The sequence below is a fragment of the Etheostoma cragini genome, chromosome 13, assembly GCF_013103735.1.
Source record: "Etheostoma cragini isolate CJK2018 chromosome 13, CSU_Ecrag_1.0, whole genome shotgun sequence".
Lineage (NCBI taxonomy): Eukaryota > Metazoa > Chordata > Actinopteri > Perciformes > Percidae > Etheostoma > Etheostoma cragini.
The window spans coordinates 10,441,005-10,462,588 of record NC_048419.1 but is presented as its reverse complement, the minus strand read 5'-3'; the positions used below and the strand labels follow the sequence as shown (position 1 = coordinate 10,462,588).

Sequence of the window (21,584 nt, the reverse complement as noted above, 5' to 3'; positions counted from 1 at the left end):
AACTTTGAGAACTCATTTAAACCGACAAGTCATGAATGATGCATGAGCACCAGAGACAAGGTTGTCAAAGTGTTTGGCCTGAGGGAGAGCATTCTGCATGATAGTGTCTATCTTAATACACACTCTTTGGCTGGTGTAATAAAAGTGTATGCACACACGATAAATTGTTATTGAAATGGTTATTTATTTATAGCATCAGATTCCCTGAGGTCACTGACAATAAGAGGAAAAAACACTGTGTCCGCACTGTGTAATTCTACTATTAAAACTTGCTCAGCATGAAAAACATATTCACCAGCTCCGCTTAGAAATTTGGACAACCAGACATCTTGTATGTTTGTGTTTCATGTAAACAGAAATAGACACTTACCCAAAAGCATGTCCTTTTATCACTATGCACTGTTAAAAATATCTGAGCTACTGCTACTGCAGCCGGAGTCCTGTCAGTTTGGATGACCTGCCCCAAGTTGACAAGTACTCATCCTCAGATTTGTCATGGCATTCTCATTGGGGAACATAATAAAAACATAAAAGCTTTTAGAATGAATATTTGTATATAACTCAAGCTTCATTTCACTTGCAGGCAATGCCTGCTATCCGATACTTTCACTGACATGAATACATACTTTGACCCTTAGTTTAACAAGAGCTTTTAGAGTTAATGCTCTGGGGCAACACAACATTCATGGGTCATCATGTAGCATACATGAATCCGCTTTATTGGAAAAACGGAGAACATATGCTTAAAAAATGGCCCTAACTACAACAGAGGCTTCTAAGTATCAGTTGACTGAAGATCACTGGCTGTCAAGTTTAAAATGCTACATGTATTTGTATCCAAACAGGATTACAGCTATTTGCAAGAAGGAATATTTTTTCTTGTTTTTCTTACACTGTCACTTAACCCTGGCTGGTTGAAATGCTGTAAAATGGTTGAATGGTACTGAATAGATTTGGGGGCAAGTGATTGTACTAGAGATGTGCAGTTAGTCTTTCATCCTTTGCATCAGATTGTACGTACATGTCAGCGCTGTAACCGAGCGACGGTGATCACTACTGACAAGCCACAGTGATGCTGCAGCACTTTGTTGCAGTGTTACACAACATCCGTCATGGAGGCTGCCTTGGAGAGCTCTGCTGTTCTTAACTAAATGTTACCTGAGATGATCCAAGGACAAGAAGTTGTGAACTACACATAATAACGCAAAAGAAAACCAAAGATGCCGTTGGGGAAGTGAATTATTTAAAGGGGCTGCTTTCATAGAAAAGTTGTATGAGCCTCAGCTTTTGAATGTTAAAAAGAAAAATCCCCTTGTGATACATGCAATTGACTTGAAACAAGAAACAATTCAAACCTCATTAGTTTCTTATTCATGATTTTCTGTTCAAAGTGAGACATTTGTGTCATGTTATCTGACAAGACTGAGCACCAGAACAGATTATTTCAGTTAATGAATTACAAAAAGGCTAGAAGTTGTGTTTTATAGTTCATTTTAATCCATAAAATAAATTAATTTAATTGGATAGAATGAAGAATTTGGATTAAGTTAATTGAAACTTCTTTGCATACAGTCATAACACTTTTCATGTAACTTCTTTTCTTGTTTTTTTACTTTTCTTTCCCTTTTTCCTTTTTATTCAGTATCTTCTGCAGTATTCCAGCATTCCAACCTTTTTAAATTGAGTGTTTTATTCGTCTGTCTCTTGTAATAGTGTTCCTTGGATGACGGTTTTACAGTATATGCAAAGCATGTGGAGGTGGAGTGTTAGCAGCACTTTTACTTGCTGTGCAGTGAATATTAAAGATTATTTTTTCATACAGGACTCTAATAGCCAAAGACCATGTCTGTGTATTGCAGCTGTAGATTTTCTTCTATCATGTAATTTTAGCATGTGGGTTGAATTCAGTTATATTCCTCAGATTACGGCTAATCCAATAAGTGTTGCACCGCTTTTTGCGTATATGAGCTTTATGAGTATCTGCTCGGGGTAACCCGCTGGAAGAAGATGTGTGCTTTCACAAAGCTGTAATCTGTAGAGAAGAGGGAATTCCAGCCAACATGCCAACCACACTGCCTGAGGAGAAACACCTACTCAGGCTTCATTTCCTATATGCCCTGTGCTTTCTCTGTGGTTGGTCAACTGGGATGAATTGCACAACAATGCAGACTGTTATGTGGATACAAATATAAGAACACTTAAGTGTCATAACACAGAGATCATTTAAACGCGGTAAACTTTGCCTTAGGTCAGATAATCATCGCATAACAAACATTTATCTTTACCGTAAAACAAACCTTTACTTTTATGGTGAAATTGAACTAGCTAATCTTGACAAGCCTTTCAGTAGTGAGTATTAAACAGAAACTAGTTGAGATTCACTACTTAAAGGCTCATGTGCAATTTCAGAAACGTAGTATTGCATTTGGTATCTTTTTTTTTATTAGCCATGTTGTATGTCTCAATAATTATTGGATGATTTGCCTTGACATTTTGTCAGGACATTCCTGGTGTCCAGAGGATTCATCCTAATGAGTTTGGTGATCCCACAATATTTCCCCTAGGGCCAGCAGCAGGATTACATTTGTGGTTTTGACTGAAATATCTCAACAATAACAATCAACAAATGGATGGATTCCGATAATATTTTTATTGCAAAACTAATTATATTTATGTTAGCTTGGGTCAGCCTGTAGCTCACCCAGTAAGAGCTTTTGCCCCATGTTGGCTGAGTCCTGCAGCGACCCGGGTTCGGGTCCGACCTGTGGCTCTTTGCTGCGTGTCGCCCCCATCTCTCTCCCCCTTTCATGTCTATCCACTGTCACTTTAATAAAGGGAAAAGCCCCCAAAAATAATCTTTAAAAAATTATATATTTATGTTAGCTTCAGCTGTGCTATGTGTTAAATGCTAATTACAGTAGCAAATGATAGCCTGCTAACACACTAAATCAGATGTTAAACATGGTAAACACATAGCCCAGTTTAAATGTGTATTTTATTGTTAGCACAATGAATACAATCTGTAAATCCATTTGCAAAATCCATTTCAGAATGCATTTTATTGGATATTTTAGTACAGCTGAGTTCTGCTCCAGAGTGAATTGTGAAATGTATTGTATTGTCTGTGAAGTTTCAATTTTATTTTTGGCAATTGTGATACATTTTTAAACATGGAAATGAAAATAGGATGACTCATATTTGCTTTCAGGTTTGTCCCCCATCATAACTTACTCTAATTCTAATCTTAAAAAGGCTTCAAGGCATAAAATGTTCAAATGTAATTAAACAAATCTGTAGAATGTCTGCATTCTTAAAGGTCAAACACTGTAATGGATTCATAGGGAAGTTATTGGAAGATTTAAAGGAGCAGCGAGGAGAGAAATCTAATTTTATGCTTTTGAAACAGAAATCAACCATGGTAAGGGATGGAAGATGCGCTAATGACCTGTTTACAGAGAGGTTAGGTCTTAGCGACTTTATGCATGTTTTCAATCTTGGCCTTTTGTTCAAAATGCAGCCACTCATTACTACTGAGGTAAATTAAATTACAGACTATTCCGCTTTTCATGTCTTTCTGCTGAGACATTGCCGATGTCTCAACAATTGCATTAGAAAGTTACCCTTGGGGCAACATTTGGACAAAAAACTTAAAATATACTTATCATACTTATAAAGTTTTTAGGGTTTCCTGCATTGTGAGCTTCCCTTTTACAGTGTAAAGACATGCAGATCAGAAGGAATCTAGAGAAGATAGTATAATTCCTATGTATGAATACCATACGAAACACCCACAATCCACTATACCAGAAGTGGCTGGTTATATGTACGTTCATCCAACCTCTTCAGTGTCTCTTTGCCTGCTACCCAGTGAATCCTGGAAGGGGTTGAGCCGTGTTTAAGCAGAAACGGAATTATTGAGGGTGAAAATTGGTTTTCGGTGACACACAGCTGTGATAATGTTTGGAAACACCTGCGACCCACTGGAATGTGTCGTCACTCAGGTGTCAGACACAAACAGAGTCCTGTGATATTCCCACAGCATCCCTGTCCAGCTGACACACTAAACAGCTGCTGGCACAATGCAAAGAATGCACGTTACCTGGAATAACAGGGGAGGGATTTTGGCTGTGTGTTCTAACCCTGCAAATCCTTTCATTGGCCATTCAGAAAACCAACGGCACAGCTTAGCTGCTCGGCTCGTTTCCACAAGGTAAAACTAAATCTGCTGAGTGTCTGTCAGTCAGCACATTTACAAGATTAGTTGGCATCCTCTGTCCAGTCTAATGCTGTCTCATTTGAAAATCCCCTTTCAAACATAAGTGGAAAGAGATCATGATTACTGTGTGTTATGTTTTTGTAACTCAACATTTTCTATCCTTTTTAATATAACATATTATAATTATATATACTATATATATACACATACAGTGTATATATATATAGTTAATATAATTGGTTTGGCAGAAAGCCATAAGTAGTCTAGTGAACTTAAGTGAAGGGTTAAGTAAGAGAGTAAGTAAGAGACAATGTGTTTCTTGATGTGAACCATTAATCCCCTTGATTTTCACTGATAGTTCTCCCCACATGTGATATCTGGGGTTAATTGGCTCACATAAAACCTGATGTAAGAACCAGTCTAACATTTTGATTAATTTATAGTAGAAAACCGAAAGACAGCTAAGATTGAACATAGTGAAGTCGACACAAAACCAAATAAAAATAGGTATTTATTGTGGTAAATAGAGGCTGTAACTTGTGCTACAACCATCGTTTGTTGGATGGCTCTCCTGCTTTCATGTACTGAAAGGATAAGTTATTGCTAAATGGGTTTACTGACCTACTTGCTTGTAGGCTTGTGAGCTTGATCCTGTCCACGCTTTCAGCCTCTCAAGTGTTCAGATACATTCAGTGTCTTTAAAGTAACTTCAGAACTAGACACCCTGAAATCCAGTCATCATGACTGTCGGTTGATTGACTTCTTTGGTTCAGACTGAAATCTCTCAACAACTGCTTGATAGCTTGCCATGACATTATGGCCAGACGTTAAAGTTTCCCAAACGATCAATCACACTTTTCCTCTAGTGCCACCTTTAAGTGAAACGTCTCAACAAATACGGATTGATTGCCTTTACAATTCATGTCTGCCTCAGGATTAACGGTTAACTTTGGCGATACCCTGACTCTTCATCTAGAGCCATCAGAACTTTGGTTTATGTCTTTTTTTTAGTGTTAAATAGCCAATGCTAACATACTTAACCAAGATGGTAATAATTGTAAGCATTACACCTGCTTACCATCTGCATTTTAGATTGTCATTGTGATTAATGTCATTTTAGCATGCTAGCATTAGTATTTTGTTTAAAGCACCCATAGCACTAGCTAGCATGGCTGTAGTATAGACTATTTATTTATGCTATTGGATGTTGAAAGGTGCAAGTAATTTAAATGTTTTTCAAGCACAAGGGCAGTAAGAGGCCATATGTAGTATGTTAGTATAGTGTATATACATGTATGGGGTATTTACTGTGTAATGGATATGTTTGCATGCCAGTGTTTCTACTTTCTCTTTGACCACATCCTTATTATGTTGGTCATTTTGGGACAGCAGCTGCATGTTTGTGCCGTGTCCTCTGCTCTCCTCTCTTACTGAACATCTGACCCTAGGACAAGGCAGGTACTCCCATGAGGCTAAGACCAACACGGCCTCTCTCAGGAAAACAAACTGAAGTCCTGCTGCTCTCATGTCTTCTAGTATTGCTGCAGGCACTGCTCTCAGACAGCTGTAGAAAAATAACTTCCCACCGAGTAGCAGTACACACAAAAACAGGTTATTTGTTATTGTCACAAAAAGTAAAGTTGTTGTCCTTACTTTGTCCAAGTGCAGTATCCAATTACCTCACATGTGACTTAGTCCAAGAAATTTCCCCTCCTCATCTCAGTGAGAGTTCTCCTCTATCCTTTTCCGTATTTTCACTTTTTTATATGCACAAAGTTCAAATTTCTTCATGCCGGCAGTGTTTCCTTTTCAGGCAAGGACCGCAGCTTCCCTCAATTCCCTCTCAGCAATAGCTTTAGGAATTCACTTTGTAGACACAGCTCTGCTGTGCACATACACCACAGGTTCCTCCCGACATCAGCAAGTTTTATGATTCTGCAGCTGTCTGCATGGAGAAACCCTCAAAGCTGCAAAGCCCCAAGTTTGGGGAAGACTTAAGAAAGTGTTGGCGCTACTGGAGCTGCTGCATCTAGTTAGACAAGATGGCAAGAGCTAATGAGAAACAGAGAAATGGATAAGGGAGAGTAGGCGAATGCAACAACAATGACAGTGAGAAGAGGGTGTATGTAAGATGATGTGGGATGGACTGAAAGAGAAAAAGGGGGTGGATTATTCCAGTTGGATTTTAATATGTGTTAGTATTCTGAACAGAAATGCACAGAGCCCACAACGTAAAAAAACACAGTTCCACTTCCCCTCTGCAATAAATTAAATGATACCTCCATTGCTGAGTGACTGTGATCAGGGGATTTTTCCATAGTTGACTTGTGTTTACTGCTTCATGAGCCCAAATACAGAAGAACATGCTGTCTATTTAACCTGAACAAATATAAATATATTGTCCCCATTTTGAAAATACAATAGGATGATAATAGATGAGCTGAGAAGTCTTAATTTCATTGCTGCCCTCTATTCTTTTTGGATAACATGAGCTGAACATTGCATGTTGCAGACGGAATCTATTTGAGTGGGGTCTGTGTTGTGTTGAATAATGTTATCCTCTGAAAGAGCTCCTGTGAAGCTGGCTGAATCCAAAGCTAAATAGAAGATCATCTGCTCTGACATTGTTCTGTTTTTAAGGGAGGTTTAGTTAACTGTTTACGAAAGGCCCATCGATTTCTTTAAATGAAGCTGATAAATGGTGCGGCAGCCCCTGAAATATTTTTGTCCTTAAATACAGCATTATCTTTTACCAGTAACATTAAACAGGTGCAGGTTTTCTTCCTGTGGACGCCTGTGTTTTAGTATTTAAACCAGTGTCACACTGGCTGTTCAACACACATTAGCAATGTGATGTGTGAGTTAAATTGAAGGCTGTGAAAGTTATGAGGACGAGGAAATAATAAAATAACTAAGAAAAAGATGATTGAACCAAGCTATCAATGATGTGTTGTTGAACAAGTGGTTATTTTAAAGGCCAGATGTACAGAAGCAGCCGTTGAAAAAAAAAACTGTGAAATTATTTTATTGTGTTTGCAGACATAAATGTGTGAGTCTTATCTAGAGTGTAGTTCCACCTAGCCAAGGCAATTTTTCCCAAAAAGGGGGGCTTTTTGAAATCTTATAGTGCCCATATTATAAAATATTTTCTGGGATTTGGGGTGTTATTTTGTGTCTCTGGTGCTTCCACATGCATACAAACTTTTAAAAAAAACATCCATGTTGTTTTGAGTGAGATACAGGTTTCAGTCTGCAGGTGAGCTGTTCAAAATCTGCACGGCTTTCTACATAACTAGCTCATTCTCAATGGCAAAACACTGCTACAGCTGACACTAGCTCACCATAGTCTCCAAAAGAACTACTTCCATGTCCCTGTTCTGCAGGTATTCCACAAGTATTCCTCGTTCAGAAGAAGTATCCAAGCTAATCCTGCCTCGTACTGACCAAAGTTGGAAAAAACAGTAGCTAGCTGATGTTATCATTACCTGGCTACTGCATATGTGCGACTCCCAACAGAGATAGTATAGTAGTGAGATGTCTCACTCTGTTGCTGAAACAAAGACCCAAACATACAGGGTGGAAAGGAGGATCTGCAGCATTGGGCAGTACAACATAAATATGGTGTTTTTCGAAAATGAAACCATGTAAACCTATTCTGGTACAACCCTCAAAATACAGTTATGAACCTGAAAATGAGCATAATATGGGGGCTTTAAATAAGTAATGATGAACTCAAAATTAGCAAAGACTTGCATTCAGTAAATGTCCAATAAATAAATGTCTAACTTTGTATCAGGACGTTACCTGAATCAACATTCATTAGTTGATTATTGAAGTGGGAATTGATCTTTTCTTTCACCGTCTCTCATGATTTTGCTCATCAAAGTCTGTTTGCCGGTGTTGGAGAGTGCAACTGCATATGTGAAAAAGGTTGTAGAAAGTCTTGTAGAAAAAACATTCTGAGGATATGGAGTTATAAAGTGATCTTACCAGACCTCAGTTCCTCATCTCTGCCTAATAGCATAACACACCTTTATCTCAGACCAAACTGTAGGTTGTCAAGTTGCATTGTGTATAATGTGGGCACCAGGTTTTTTACGAAACTAGAATAAAAAGACGATCAGTCTGGTTCTGCTGCATCAATTTACATATTTTTCGTCTATCCTAAGTCTGGCATGAGGTGCAATGCAAAATAACTGGACTATTTTAAGCATGTATTATACCCTGGATATACCCTATCAAGTGTTACCAGAAATTTATACAGTATGTTACAAGGTGACTTCCCTCAGATTTGATGACTCGATTTCAGCCTACAGATTCCCAAAAACGACACCTCATTACATCCAATCAGTTAGATAATAACTTAATCAAACATTGATTAGAGATACTGAGAGGCTTTATTGAACAGTGTTGGAATGTGCATTGAGCAGAGGGTCAGGAATATCACAGCAGCTCTACTCGTTTGACCAACATTTGCCTTAGTTATTTCAAATATTAAGACAATGGTCGTATCACTAATTTAGTCCGGCTTGGTGTTATTAAAAACATTTATTACGTACAAATAACATAAAATAGTTAGTGCCTTGTAGGACTAAGTGTCTGATGCACTGAGTGTTTATGGCCCGTGCTCATTTCCGTAGGCCCGCAGATGGCAGCAGATAGGGCTTGTTATAAATCTTTTATACTGCAGCACAGCCTGGTGCTTGCACATTTGCATGCTCATGTTTCAGGGTATTTGTCCATTAAGAGCTGTGGCCAATGCCCTGATTTCCCTATTATTTCTAGTTGATTACCCAAGCAGTTGCATTTAAACCAAGGAGAACTGAAGGACGCTGGGCAGTAGAGCTTTGCCATGGGGAGCAGACATCCCACATGGCAACCATTTATTCAGATTGCCGCTGCTTCATTCGCTAGATTAATGCCATCATAAATCCCCCCATATCTCAACCTTGCATTCAAGTTTTTAACTCTAAATTAGCCATTCTCAGCAGGTCCTAGCAATTTTACCTTTGAATATGGTTTGATATTTTGACGGGAACTTAGTTTAAAAGACCAGTTTGTGCTGTTGGCATCCCTTCTGACTGAAAGAATAGCTGATCACAAATGACTCTGTTTTGACTCTGTGGTTATCTCCGACCTGAACCTACCCTCTGTCTCTGCCACCAGTCTGCTCCCAGTTCTCCCGGGGAGTCTACGCCATCCTCGGCTTCTACGACAGGAAGTCCATGAACACGTTGACCTCCTTCTGTGGTGCGCTGCACACCTCCTTCATTACTCCCAGCTTCCCCATTGACGCTGACGTGCAGTTTGTCATCCAGATGAGGCCTGGTTTGCGAGGAGCTGTACTCAGCCTACTGGACCATTACAAGTGGGAGAAGTTTGTCTACCTTTACGACACTGACAGAGGTAAGAGCGCCCAGTTGGGAAAGCAAATAACACACAGCTACGTAAACAACCCAGGCTTTCAATAGGCGACCAGTGAGTAGCGCAGAATATTGCGTTGCCGGAGAAAGTGGAAAAAGTAATTGACACGCCAAGCCTTGCTCATGCAGAGGTGTTATTATACAGTGTACATGATCCGTCTTTAATATGTAAATCCTTCAACGCCAATCCTCACTCTAAGTGGTCTGATACATTTTAATCTATGGCAGTAATGATTCTAAATTGCTTCACTACAGTATGTGGCTGAATGCTGCTCTCAGAGGCAGTCAATAGCTCCTTGCTTCCGAGGAATGAGTCATTCACAGGTGCTGCTGATCTGCCGCCGTAGTACGACTCCAGCTGCCTGAGCCTCTAATCCTCAGAATTCTCTGATTATCATTTAGCTCAAATTGGATTATATAAAGACAGAACACAACATACTGTAACTTCAGCATTGCTTCCCACTCCCCTCATGTAGGCCAACTATTTACAGACTTTGTCGTCCTCTGAGGGTCAGCATCTGGAGAGGTTGAGTTAAGAAAGAGCACAACAATCTCTCTGAGTGGTTTTTAACAGCAAATATATGTACAACGTGATTCCATTTGGGTTTGTTACTTGTATTAAAAATCAGTCGCTAGATGTAGAGATTTTCTGGGTGCAGTCTCTGCTAGTAAATGTGCCAAACTATTCAGAACTTTGCATTCCAAGTATGTATTTTTAAACTGACATCGGGTATTTCTAGGACAAGTGCACTCCTTTTTTCACTCCCCCCCCCCCTCGCCTCACTTTCTATATCTCCCGCCCGTTCAGGTGGGTGTCTCATCTAAGGCTCAGTCATGAAACTGATTGTCACTGATCCATTCCGTGCATTTTGTAAAAATCTGCAAAGAAAACTCTTTTTTGGGTCAGTTTTTTAAAGGTCCCATGACATGGTGCTTTTTGAATGATTTATATAGACCTTAGTGGTCCCCTAATACTGTATCTGAAGTCTCTTTCCCAAAATTCAGCCTAGTTGCAGAATTACAGCCACTAGAGCGAGTCCAACAATGAGCTTTCCTTAGGATGTGCCATTTCTGTGTCTGTAGCTATTGAGGAGGAGTGCAGGGTGGGGGTGTGACCTTTACCAACTGCCACTTTGCTTGTTTGAAAGCCATGATGTCTCTCTCTCATGGGTGGGCCAAATTCTCTGGGCGGGCAAAGCAGAGAAAGGGAAGGTAACATTGTCCCTTGTGACCCCATAAGGGGCAAGATTTTGGATCGGCCCATCAGAGCTTACATTTTCTCAAAGGCAGAGCAGGATACCCGGGGCTCTGTTTACAACTTTCACCATTTCTAGCCACTGGGGGACCATAGGGAGGATGGGGGAATGCATGATAATGTTAAAAAACCTCATGAAGTTAGATTATCATGGCATGGCACCTTTAAACAAATGTATGTATTCACAAAGTAAGAGCTTCTTAAAACCCTTATAACAAACAAAGACAACAGAAACAGTACCATAATTGTGATTAACAGTATATGCTCAGAGCCACCTCATTAAGGCGTGCTTGTAAATCGGGTAGGGGCCTTGGTTTCACTGGCTGTCCGATGTGTCTCTGTGTTTTGGTGGCAAATTGTAGAATCCGTTAATTGGTTAGCTTGTGTGGTTGAGACACAATGATTAAGCAGTTTAACGCGTCTCTTGGGCACAATCAACCTTCTGAGAAGGGCTTCCTGATGTGGCCCTTAGAGCTCTTGATTTTTTTGGTCCCTCTCACTTGCTGTGTCTGACGGATTGTAATACCCTGCCCATTTCTACAGTGTGACACAGTGTAAACACTGTAGTTTAGGATGGATTCTGCTGCACAGCTTGTGTTTGCTGAGAGGCTAGTTAGCCATCCTATTTTGGCTTCCAATCCCAGCCCGCTCCTCTCTGTCAAGGCTTTGGAGCAATACAGACAACACTCATCCAAATGTCACTTTGATATTCATAATAGGAAGAGGGCTTTATTTAAGGCCGGAGAGGGACTTTGCTGAGAGACGCTTGTGTGAGTGACAGCTGAGTTTGTGGAACAATATGACACTAATAGGCTGTTGAGGCGTTTTACAATGATACGTGGAATGCCTGTCCCTTAACAAGCCACTTTCCATCTAAACTTATGAGTCTCCCATGAGAACAAAACAAAAAGCATCTTAAAGTCAGCTTGAAATTGGAAAAATCGTTGAATTGAAACAGTTGGTACCCTTCTGTATACCTTGGAGAAGTGGACTCTGTTTTCCCTTTCATCACCATAATGTAAAAAATATTCTTTTTTTATCGTAGCCTGAAGGCATAACTACCATTTAAACGCCAAATATATGAGGATTTTGACTGTAATATAAAATAAAATGCCCAGAGATGCAACTTAATGTACCCATGCATAAACTACAAACTATTACAGTAATTTACAATATGAATTTCAAATTGGAAATAGCAAATTCTCTTTCATGTTGGAGATGCCCTCCTCTGACAACAGCAATGTACTGATTTAAACTGCTTTAAATGACTTCTCCGCAATGATGATCAAATAAAGAGTAGAGTTTGTTTCCCGCAGCTGCTTCGTACAGAATAGCAGTGTGTTTCAGGCAGCTCATGCTCATTAGAAGAATTAATTGTTCAATAAACATAACTGATACAAAAGGGGAAACTGAAGAAACCACACAGATGCAAGTAAAGCACAACAAAGACTTTCTGCCTTCACACACATGGGTCATTAACGACAGCGGCAACATCACCTATTTATCCTGGATTTACTGAAATGTCCTCATTAAGCAGACTAATGGCTGCTGGCAGAAAAGACCTCTTGAACCGAGGAACATCTGGGCATTACCAGCTGGCCACTGAGAGTAGGAACATACCAGGTTGTTTCAGATTTACATAGTTTACTATAAATTGCGTACATGGCTTAGATATTTTACAGTTATTTTAAGGGGTACCGCGGTATACCGTTCGTGCCAGTCATGAATACTTTATAGTACAATAATCCTTGTCAAAATGATTGATGATTTACAAAATAATCTTAATAAGTAAATCCATCAATCAATCAATCAAACTTTATTTCTAAAGCACATTTAAAAACCAACAGGTTGACCAAAGTGCTGTACATAGACATGGAACAATAAATAGACAGAATACAACACCAGACAAATACAGCATACAGTTCTCATGCTGGATTAAAAGCCAGGGAATAAAAATGTGTTTTAAGTCGCAATTTATAATACCGGAAGGCTGGGGGTCAGTTTGACATGTGGAGGCAGCTCATTCCAAAGTCTCGGGGCTTCAGCTGAGAAAGCCCGATCCCCTCTACTCTTCAGCCGTGTTTTAGGGGCAACAAGAAGAAACTGGTTTGCAGAGCTTAAAGATCTTGAAGGAGCATGTGGCTTCAACAGATCAGTTATGTAGACTGGAGCTAGTCCATGGAGGGCTTTAAAAACAAACAATTAAATCTTAAAATCAATCCTAAAAGTAACTGTATAACAACCAATCCTTCTATGTTAAAAGCAGCTACAATAACACACTGTGTATAGAAATGCGTTTTGGTAATTCTAATACTGTAGCTGATTTTACCAAGAAGGAACTACACAGGCTGAGTGTTAAAATAACTGTCTTTGTGCCTTGAGCGGCAGTTCTTTTATGGGCCTCAACAGGCTAGCTCTTAGATAACAAACATTATAATGATGTCAAGAGGAACAAAGTCCAACTGCTGTTGTGAAACATAAAAATTGTGAAAAAATAAATAAAAACATTTCCACAAGTCTCAACAGATGAACTTTCGTCTTGTAATGTGTGTCTTAGAGGAGGATTTTGGGACCTGTTTTTTCATTAAAACATATTAAGAGAAGCACAGTATGTTTCCCATTTGATACTTACTGTAGGGAGACTGTTGTATTGCATTACAGCTTGTATCTCGCTCCTAGTCTTCTGGTCTATGATGACCTCTGCAGCAGGTATTCTGACTATAGCAGTAATGGACGGTTATTAATAAGTTTGCTGATGTTGTTGAATTCCTAAAGTCTGACACATATAGTATTACGATTGAGAAGCAATGTCACGGTTTATTTTTTAGCATTGAATATTAGTACTCATTTATCCTTAACCAATACAACAATTTAAAGATGCTTTATAACAAATGATGTCCCAATGCAATTTGAACTATTTAATACAGTTTTGGATAGTTTAAAGCGAGACTGCTGAACTTTAAATGACAAATCCACACAATCTTCGTCTCACGAATGAAAAGTTGAGTTCATAAACAACAAAACACATCCTTGTTGAACTCAACACACTGTGTTGTTTTGCTGTAACAGCCTTACTTGGTCTGGTATGACCATTAGCTTGCGGTGGCTAGTGTTAGTTAACTTTAGAAGGATGTGTTTTAGCATTTACAATCGTCCCATAATTGCCACTTGTGCCCAGAGTGTTCAGTTAAATCTACTTAGTCTCTAGCATCTTTAATCTAAAATAACACATTAATGCATAATCTTATATTGAGTTTATCGTATGTTTTGTAAGTACAATCTTAATTTGTTAAATATCTTTAGCTGTCAAATAAATGTAGCTGATTAAATAGAATAATGTTTCCATTTGGAAAATTGTAACTACAATACTTGAGTAAATGCTTCTTTATGGAATCTCACTGTGTAATCTAATCATCACTGTCTAATGCAGTCTCCCTGATTCATGAACTCTAGATAATGCAAACTCGATCTTAATTTCTTTTTTTTTGCCATTAAAATGAAGGACTACAATCTAACAACCTTAACTGCAGCTTTTCCTGCATCCTCCTGCCCCCTGACAAATGGGGATGGTCGGGGTTGGTGGAGAATTAGAATTCGGTCTGTAATCACGCTGCCCTGCTGCTGAATGTCTGGTTGGTTTTGTCTCAGCAAGGAAAGGTCTGATTAATTGCAAACTGCTAAAGAGCTGCACTCAGCAGTCAGGCACACAGGTTCATTAAGAAAGAGTGGGAAAGAGAGAGAGAGAGAGAGAGAGAGAGAGAGAGAGAGAGTGGCACAAAGCAGCTGTGAACACCTTACTGTACCTTCACCTTGAGATGGACATATATCAACAGACCTCTATATCAATAGCCCCCCCACCCCCCGGTTGGGTAAACACAGTTTTACTCCCAGGCCCTAAAATTGGGCCTGAGGCAGAGATTTATCAATCAAACTCCTCTGCTTCAAGAGAGTTCTCACCCTCCCTGTTCAAGGGCTATATTATTCCTCCTCTTAGAGAACATAGAAAGAGCAAAGGTGAGCGTAACTTGGATACGCACGAACAACAGAATAGCCAAGTAGTGACTGAAAGGTACTGTGAGATGGGTTTCAAAGGATTCTGAAAAGCATAGAGATGCAGATGAGAAAACACGTGGCAAAAAAAATAAGATTTCCAAGGTTAGACAGGACTGTGTCAAATGTACTGGTAAAAACACAAGTGAACAGTGTCGTTTTTTCAGTTTTCCTAAGGAAAGCATACTTATTTGGCTCCATGAATTTGAGAATCCTCTCTGACTTAGTGTTGAACAAAATGAAGATTATCTGTGGGAATCAGATTGCCTTTAGTGTACTGCTGGGAATGAAGTGTGTTGGGAAAGGCAAGCAATTTAGATGCTGCAAATGTGTGTGCGCAGTGGCGTCATTGGTGAAAACTTCAAAGAGCAGTGTGCATTCAGTGAGAAGATACAGCTGAGGTGTTAGCTGTAGTGTTTCTGCATGAACCAAATCTCCTATGTTATCCAGCACTCACTCCGCTCTGCCAGACACTCAAAATGGCACCAATTGATCCATGCACATCCATGCATGCAGAAGCAGTGCAGCTTGAAAATAACATCAAACAACTTTTACAGTACTCTGCAGACCTTCTGCTCCACGCTGAAGTATCAAGCCCCACTATATCTGCAAAATTATGTATGAATTATTTATCCAGAATAACAAACATTTTCCAGCCTGTATTGTATGCTTGTATTTCTCAGCATGGACAATTTGTTCAGTCACTTGCTATGGACATTCATGCTTGCAGACACTAAGACACATTTTCTCCATCTAACAGATTGGCCGAAGGGCTTACATCGCAAATAATGTAACACACTATTGTAGCTACAGCTACCTTCAGAGATACATTACATAACTTTACGCAGTTGGATCACTTTGTAAATCTTTGTTCTTCGCTTGAAAAGGGGAGTTGCGAGGCTTGGCCTCATTACGGTTAGTCTGTACTTTGGGAAGCTCTACATGAGCAGCTCTATGTGTCAACAAAGAATCTTTACCGCACCAGTGCATTAATACACTAGCAAGTGTAGACAGAAAAAGGAACATTGGATCTTTTCCACTTTGCATTCTTTCACACAACTTCCAGGTAGTTTGCTTAAAGCAACTGCTATTCCAGTTTCAACAAAAAGGGCACTTGTCTTGATGCAGAGATTATTGTTTCAGGACCTTGGACAGTTCCTACCTCTCTCATAGCTTTCCAATGCCTTATGTTCTCTAAGGTATATAATAAAGCTATAATATGGAATATAATTGTCTATAATCTTCTATTCATACTTCATTGTGTATTTGGGTGACTAATTAAACGATAAACCTGAATAAATATGTTGAGAAGCGTAACAAATGCTAATGCTTCCACAAAGGGTTTAAAGGGTCACCAAGTGTATGGGTAGAGTATGACAATGATGTGAATCATGTGCAGTTGCGAGTGCACTCTCTAGATATCAAAACAAATAAACATCCATGGGAGATTTTGAAACATTGTGTTAAACAATGCTCTCTCCCACCAACATAAAAAAAACAAATAAGGGAACCTCTTTTGGCAGAATGGCGTTCATCCTGTTAGTATAGAGTAGATCCAGTGATGGGCCAACATCTTTCTGATTGGGGAGGGTGATGTAGCTAAAATCAAATATCTTGATAGATGTCATTTTATATCACAATGTTGTTTTATATTGTGATATGAAACTGGAAAACGATTGAGAATTTGTTCATTCTATCAGAGACACCTGCATTAAAGAAGTGACCAGGGAAATGGCTACACAGTTAGATATGATGGAATAATAAACTGGTGTTTTTTTTCAAGGAGCTTGCTTTTTGAGGGAGTTATCAAAGAATCTGAGCAGCAATGAGGATTTTGCCTAGAGAGCCAACCCCCGCTTATTAAACACCTACAAGATTGTTAAATCTTAAAAGTTAAATCAACAAAGGATGAGGTTGGGGAGGTGGAGGAAGTTGTACCAGCAGAGAAAGAGTAAGAAATATCAGCTTATAATGTCTGTGCTGTACACCAGCATGGAAATAACTGGATGTTGCTTGCCACACAGCTGTGAAATAGCCAACAATTGTAAAGCATATAGAAAATGCCATACGCCAATACAGGCGCGACGTCATTGCTCTGCCTGAACTAATGTTGTTAATGTAATGTTACTGTTATTTTTTCAAAAAAATAAGCAGATTGTCTGCTTTCGGCTACTACAGCAAATAAAATACCTGACAGACAAAAGTACCTGAATTGCCATAAAGCAGTCCACTGTATAAACTGTATACATGCTTGGCAAATGTATGTTGTCTTGCAGAATGCTTCTTTATATTGTCCAGTACCTACAATATAATTGTACAGGTTTAACGTACACCTAATAACTGATTTATGGTCATAGGAGGCACTATAATGAGCTGTAGTCCAGTATCAAATATCGGCCTTTGTATGTATGCACACATATGTATGCATATAGGGAGTCGACCAGGCTTTTGTTGTAAACTCATTTAGCTGTGTTTGTTATGGATGCATTAAAATTAATTTGAGGCCTGAGGCATCTTGAAATCTTTTCAATAGGCGGCCTGAAGCTTGACCAATCATATTTGCCATATCTTTTTCTCTTAAGAACATACTATTAATGCATCCCCCCTTATCTCTCTACTCATTATGCTGCCACCTAAAAAGTAAAAAAATCAATACACAAGATGATTTTAAACATTGATTATCTATGTGAGGTCTGTAAGGTGTGGCTCCATGTATCCTCCTCTTATTTTAAATGTCTACTCACTTCTGTCTGTTTAAAGAGAACGCAGGAGCGAGCAGTTAAGGAGCAAAAGGTTCATTCCCCAGTAAAAATGTTCTCCTCAGCTCATCATTGTTATCTCAGCTGTTCACAGGGAAAGAAATAGCCAAATCTTCAAATGAATATGAAAGAAAATGAAACTGTATGGAGACGAAGAGTGAGGGAAGGAACAGAGGAGTCAGCAAAGCCTTTGTGCCTCTCCTGCGTCAGAAAACAGCAAATGGCACACAGGGCCGAGCACTGTCAGACATGCTGTCAGATGCACCAATGTTTTTTACTCGCAGCATTCAGAGCCCCTTCTCTTCTTTTTTCTGTTGGATCCAGCTTGTCATTTCTAATCTGCTCTAACCTCACCACTTTCCATGGCCGTATAAGAAACCAGGTGACTAATAGAGCACCCCACTGCTGCACTGCTCTCTTTATGCCTCGACTCATGTCTCTGTATTGCTCAAATGTCTCTCATCTATTTCAGGACACTTGCTTTCAGGATAACACAAGGCCATTGCAACAGTATGCCTTTTTGCATTATGAAAGAGATTGATGTGATGTGTGCTTCCTTTTTGCCCAAGAGAAAACGCCATGTTTATTTGCCTAAGAGATGGGAGTGTGTTTTTTTCGTATTTTTTATTTTATTTTATAGGGGAGCTGAAAAAGAACAGACAGATAGTGCGGCTCTCACTGATGGACAGAAGCCAGCCTGCTCCATTTCTCTTTATGGGGTTATATATATATATATATATGTGTGTGTGTGTGTCTTCATTTTTTTATAAATTCTGAATCTGAATGATCTTTAAGTGCAACAGAAGATCCCAAAGTACTCAAAGAAATGTGAATAGAAGTTACATTAAAGAAGGAAGGAAATAATCAACATATTGTTAGGAACTTTTCATCTGTCATTAGATGATCTGTTCGATTAGCTCTGATCAGGGATTTGGCTGGAGTGAGTGGTGTGGGGGTGCAGGGTTCTTTGCGGTTCAGCTAAGTTGGAACAGGGAGCTGTTCTCTGCATTGGTCTGCATTAGGAGTAGGCATTGTTAGGCTTTTTGTACTCGAAAGTGTCCTTTTACTCTCCTGTGGCAACTTTAATCCTTTTGCAGAGCCACATATAAGCTTTGAGATTTTCGGAGATTTCTCTGAAGTAGGTTCAGCGGCTTTGTCTGATTCCCCAATGATGTCACGCTCAGCTTTGGGCATCCCGTGACAACGGCGTAGTTCAGATGCCTGCAAGAGGATTTTAAAGAGGTCACCTTCTTTAGGCAGGGGGAGGGACGACTGAGTCACAGTTGAGACTGCAGACCACGCTCAGCTGTCATGTGAGCCGCTGCCCAAGACAGACAAAAGGAAACACACGGCCAGGTGCCAGCAGAGCCTCAGTCAGTCTTTGTTTTCCAACCCTGTCTGTCACAGAGGAAAATAACTCTCTGAAGATGTATTATTCTACATTTGAGACAGACAAATACAGGAAAAGGTCTTGGCAAATGTTTAGCATATTTTAAGTCGAAAAAAGAAAAACAAAGAATTATACAACATGATACTTAAAAAAATGGCTGATTCCAAAGCATACTCTGTGAGTAACCTTCAATGTTTATTTGTTGCAGTTGAACCCAACAGCACTGTACCCCCTCTATAAAATCAATCCTCTGAGCTGCAAAGAACACCATATCAGAGTACTTACTGATCTCCTGGGCAGTGCTGTGTGGGCTACTAAACTCATACTCAGGACCATTTGGCTTTGTGTTGCTCGCTCTGAAAACTGCTGTAATCTTTAGGCATTTCTTTAGGTGCATTTTGTGGACAAACTTCAATGCAAATTGTAGACTTGAATACTATATGGAACATAATCTCAGGGCTGAGTACAGTAGTATAGCATAGTAAATTGAAAGGCAGTTTCTTTTGAGACAGCATATTTAGTATTTTTGCCACCTCATGTTACTGATTGGACCAAAAATGTGACCATCATTGGTTCTTGCGCTGCAAATGGTTCTAAATGTAAATACTTATCTTTTCAGGAGAACACTTGTTGAGTTGATGAAAGCGCAATCTGTCCAGTTGAGTACTGCTGCAGATTGAATCGCAAAGGAACAGTTTTTTTCTGCCCTGTAGTTCTTTGACTACAGGTACTGTGTGTGTGTGTGTGTGAGAGTGTGTGTGTGTGTGTGTGTGTGTGTGTGTGTGTATGTGTGTGTGTGTGTGTGTGTGTGTTTCAATGCAATTCTGACATCAAGGTACTTGCATCACTTCATTAAATGTCCAAAAACATTACATGTGAATGTGAATATGTCTTTGTTTATTAACGTTATTCTTGATTTTCAATATTTACAAGCTGACTTCTTATGTTTACTAAAGGACCTGGACTCGACATTCTGAACATTAATATAGCAGTAAACATCTACCGTTTTTGCTATGTAAGGCTATAGTCGAGTAATGGTGTCCTGAGCAGAGGATGAGAGGAGCAGCTCTCCCTCTGTCTTTGTTGTAACCTAAGCTTCTCTTTTTTTATTCTGATAGCCGGTCTAGCAGCACGTGTATTTGAGTTCCTTGTGCGCAGTATCAGACACTGAGGGCCGTGACAAAGCGTCGGAATTTGACGAGTTGGGGAACGGTCTTTGAAAGTTATGTGGAGGTTTTTAGAATTTTGAGTACAGCTTTACACCTCTAAACCCGCAATAACATTTTTTTGGTTGCAGTGGAAACAAGATGTGAACGCACACTAACATATTATCTATTATATGTTCCTTTTAAGTTGATATGACAACATTGTTAGCAAATTATTGGCAATTTACACATTGCACTAATGAGAGCTGAGGAAGTAAACTGAAAAGGGCCTTAAAACCACAACAATAAGCTGAAAGATGCTAAAACATTCCACAGAGCTGAGTCGAATAATATTTCTCTGTGGGTTCATCAGTACTAACAACCTGTTTCACATAAAAGTAGTTATAGAATCTATTGTTAGTATTAAATACTGATTATATTTTTTATATTTGCACATCAGGTAGACACACAGCAACTTAAGCATTCATTTGGAGTTGTGTTATCCATGCCTAATGCTAACTAAAAATGTAGCATCATGTTTTGCCTGACATCAAGGCTGTCTGTGTAAAACATTTTACTTGTGTGACAACTGAAATCATTTCCTCCTGCTACAGTATATACAGTATGTATATAGTTTTGTGACAATATGCTCCTGATTTTGAATATGTATTATTTTACAGGACAGTGCTAAATAATTAACTCTGTGAAATGACCTTGGTGGTTGTCATGCCTGCTGGCTGTTGATGTACCATCTGTTTACAAAGTCAACCAAAACTCTTAGACCAAATAACTTTGTCATTTGTGCACCGACTGATTAATTACACCAGAGTTGATATTCACCAAGAGACCTTGGATGTCCTTTGACATTCAGATTTCACATTTGTGGTTATTGAAGTTAGAGGACACTAAATGTCCCTTTCAGATACATCCTTCAGTTCAGGGCTTTCAAACATCACACTTTTATTTCCACATTAATTGTAAGCTTACTGAATAGCTTAACATCCACAAGCTCATACAAATGTTCAAATCCATAATATCCAGCTTAGTTTTAGTGACAGAAAAGGAATGAAAATAAAATTCTCAGGGAAATCATTTGTAAATCCCCGTAAATCCTTTTTCTTAAGCAGCTACTAACATGTTTCAAAGTGTCATACATATCCCAGCTTATGTTGTTCAAGACTATGTGTCAGAATACTGACACTCGGCCTCTGCCTTTACATTCCCCCCTCCAGAGATACAGTGTGCCCGATTCTTGCCTTGATATCTTCAAACTGATAAAAACAACAACATGTTTGACCTGATAACGTCTAGATGTTGGTATAGCCGCAGCCAGTCTGAGGTCAGCT

The 21,584-nt window shown here is 39.2% G+C and overlaps 1 protein-coding gene across 1 annotated transcript in view; it reads left to right on the top strand.

Annotated features, from left to right (window-relative positions):
* LOC117955237 (glutamate receptor 3-like) overlaps positions 1-21,584 on the top strand; it is a 61,890-nt gene that overhangs the window by 6,160 nt on the left and 34,146 nt on the right. The window contains exon 3 of the mRNA XM_034889563.1: positions 9,383-9,622. Coding sequence (XP_034745454.1) covers positions 9,383-9,622 — 240 coding nt within the window. The remainder of the gene's footprint in view (positions 1-9,382; positions 9,623-21,584) is intronic.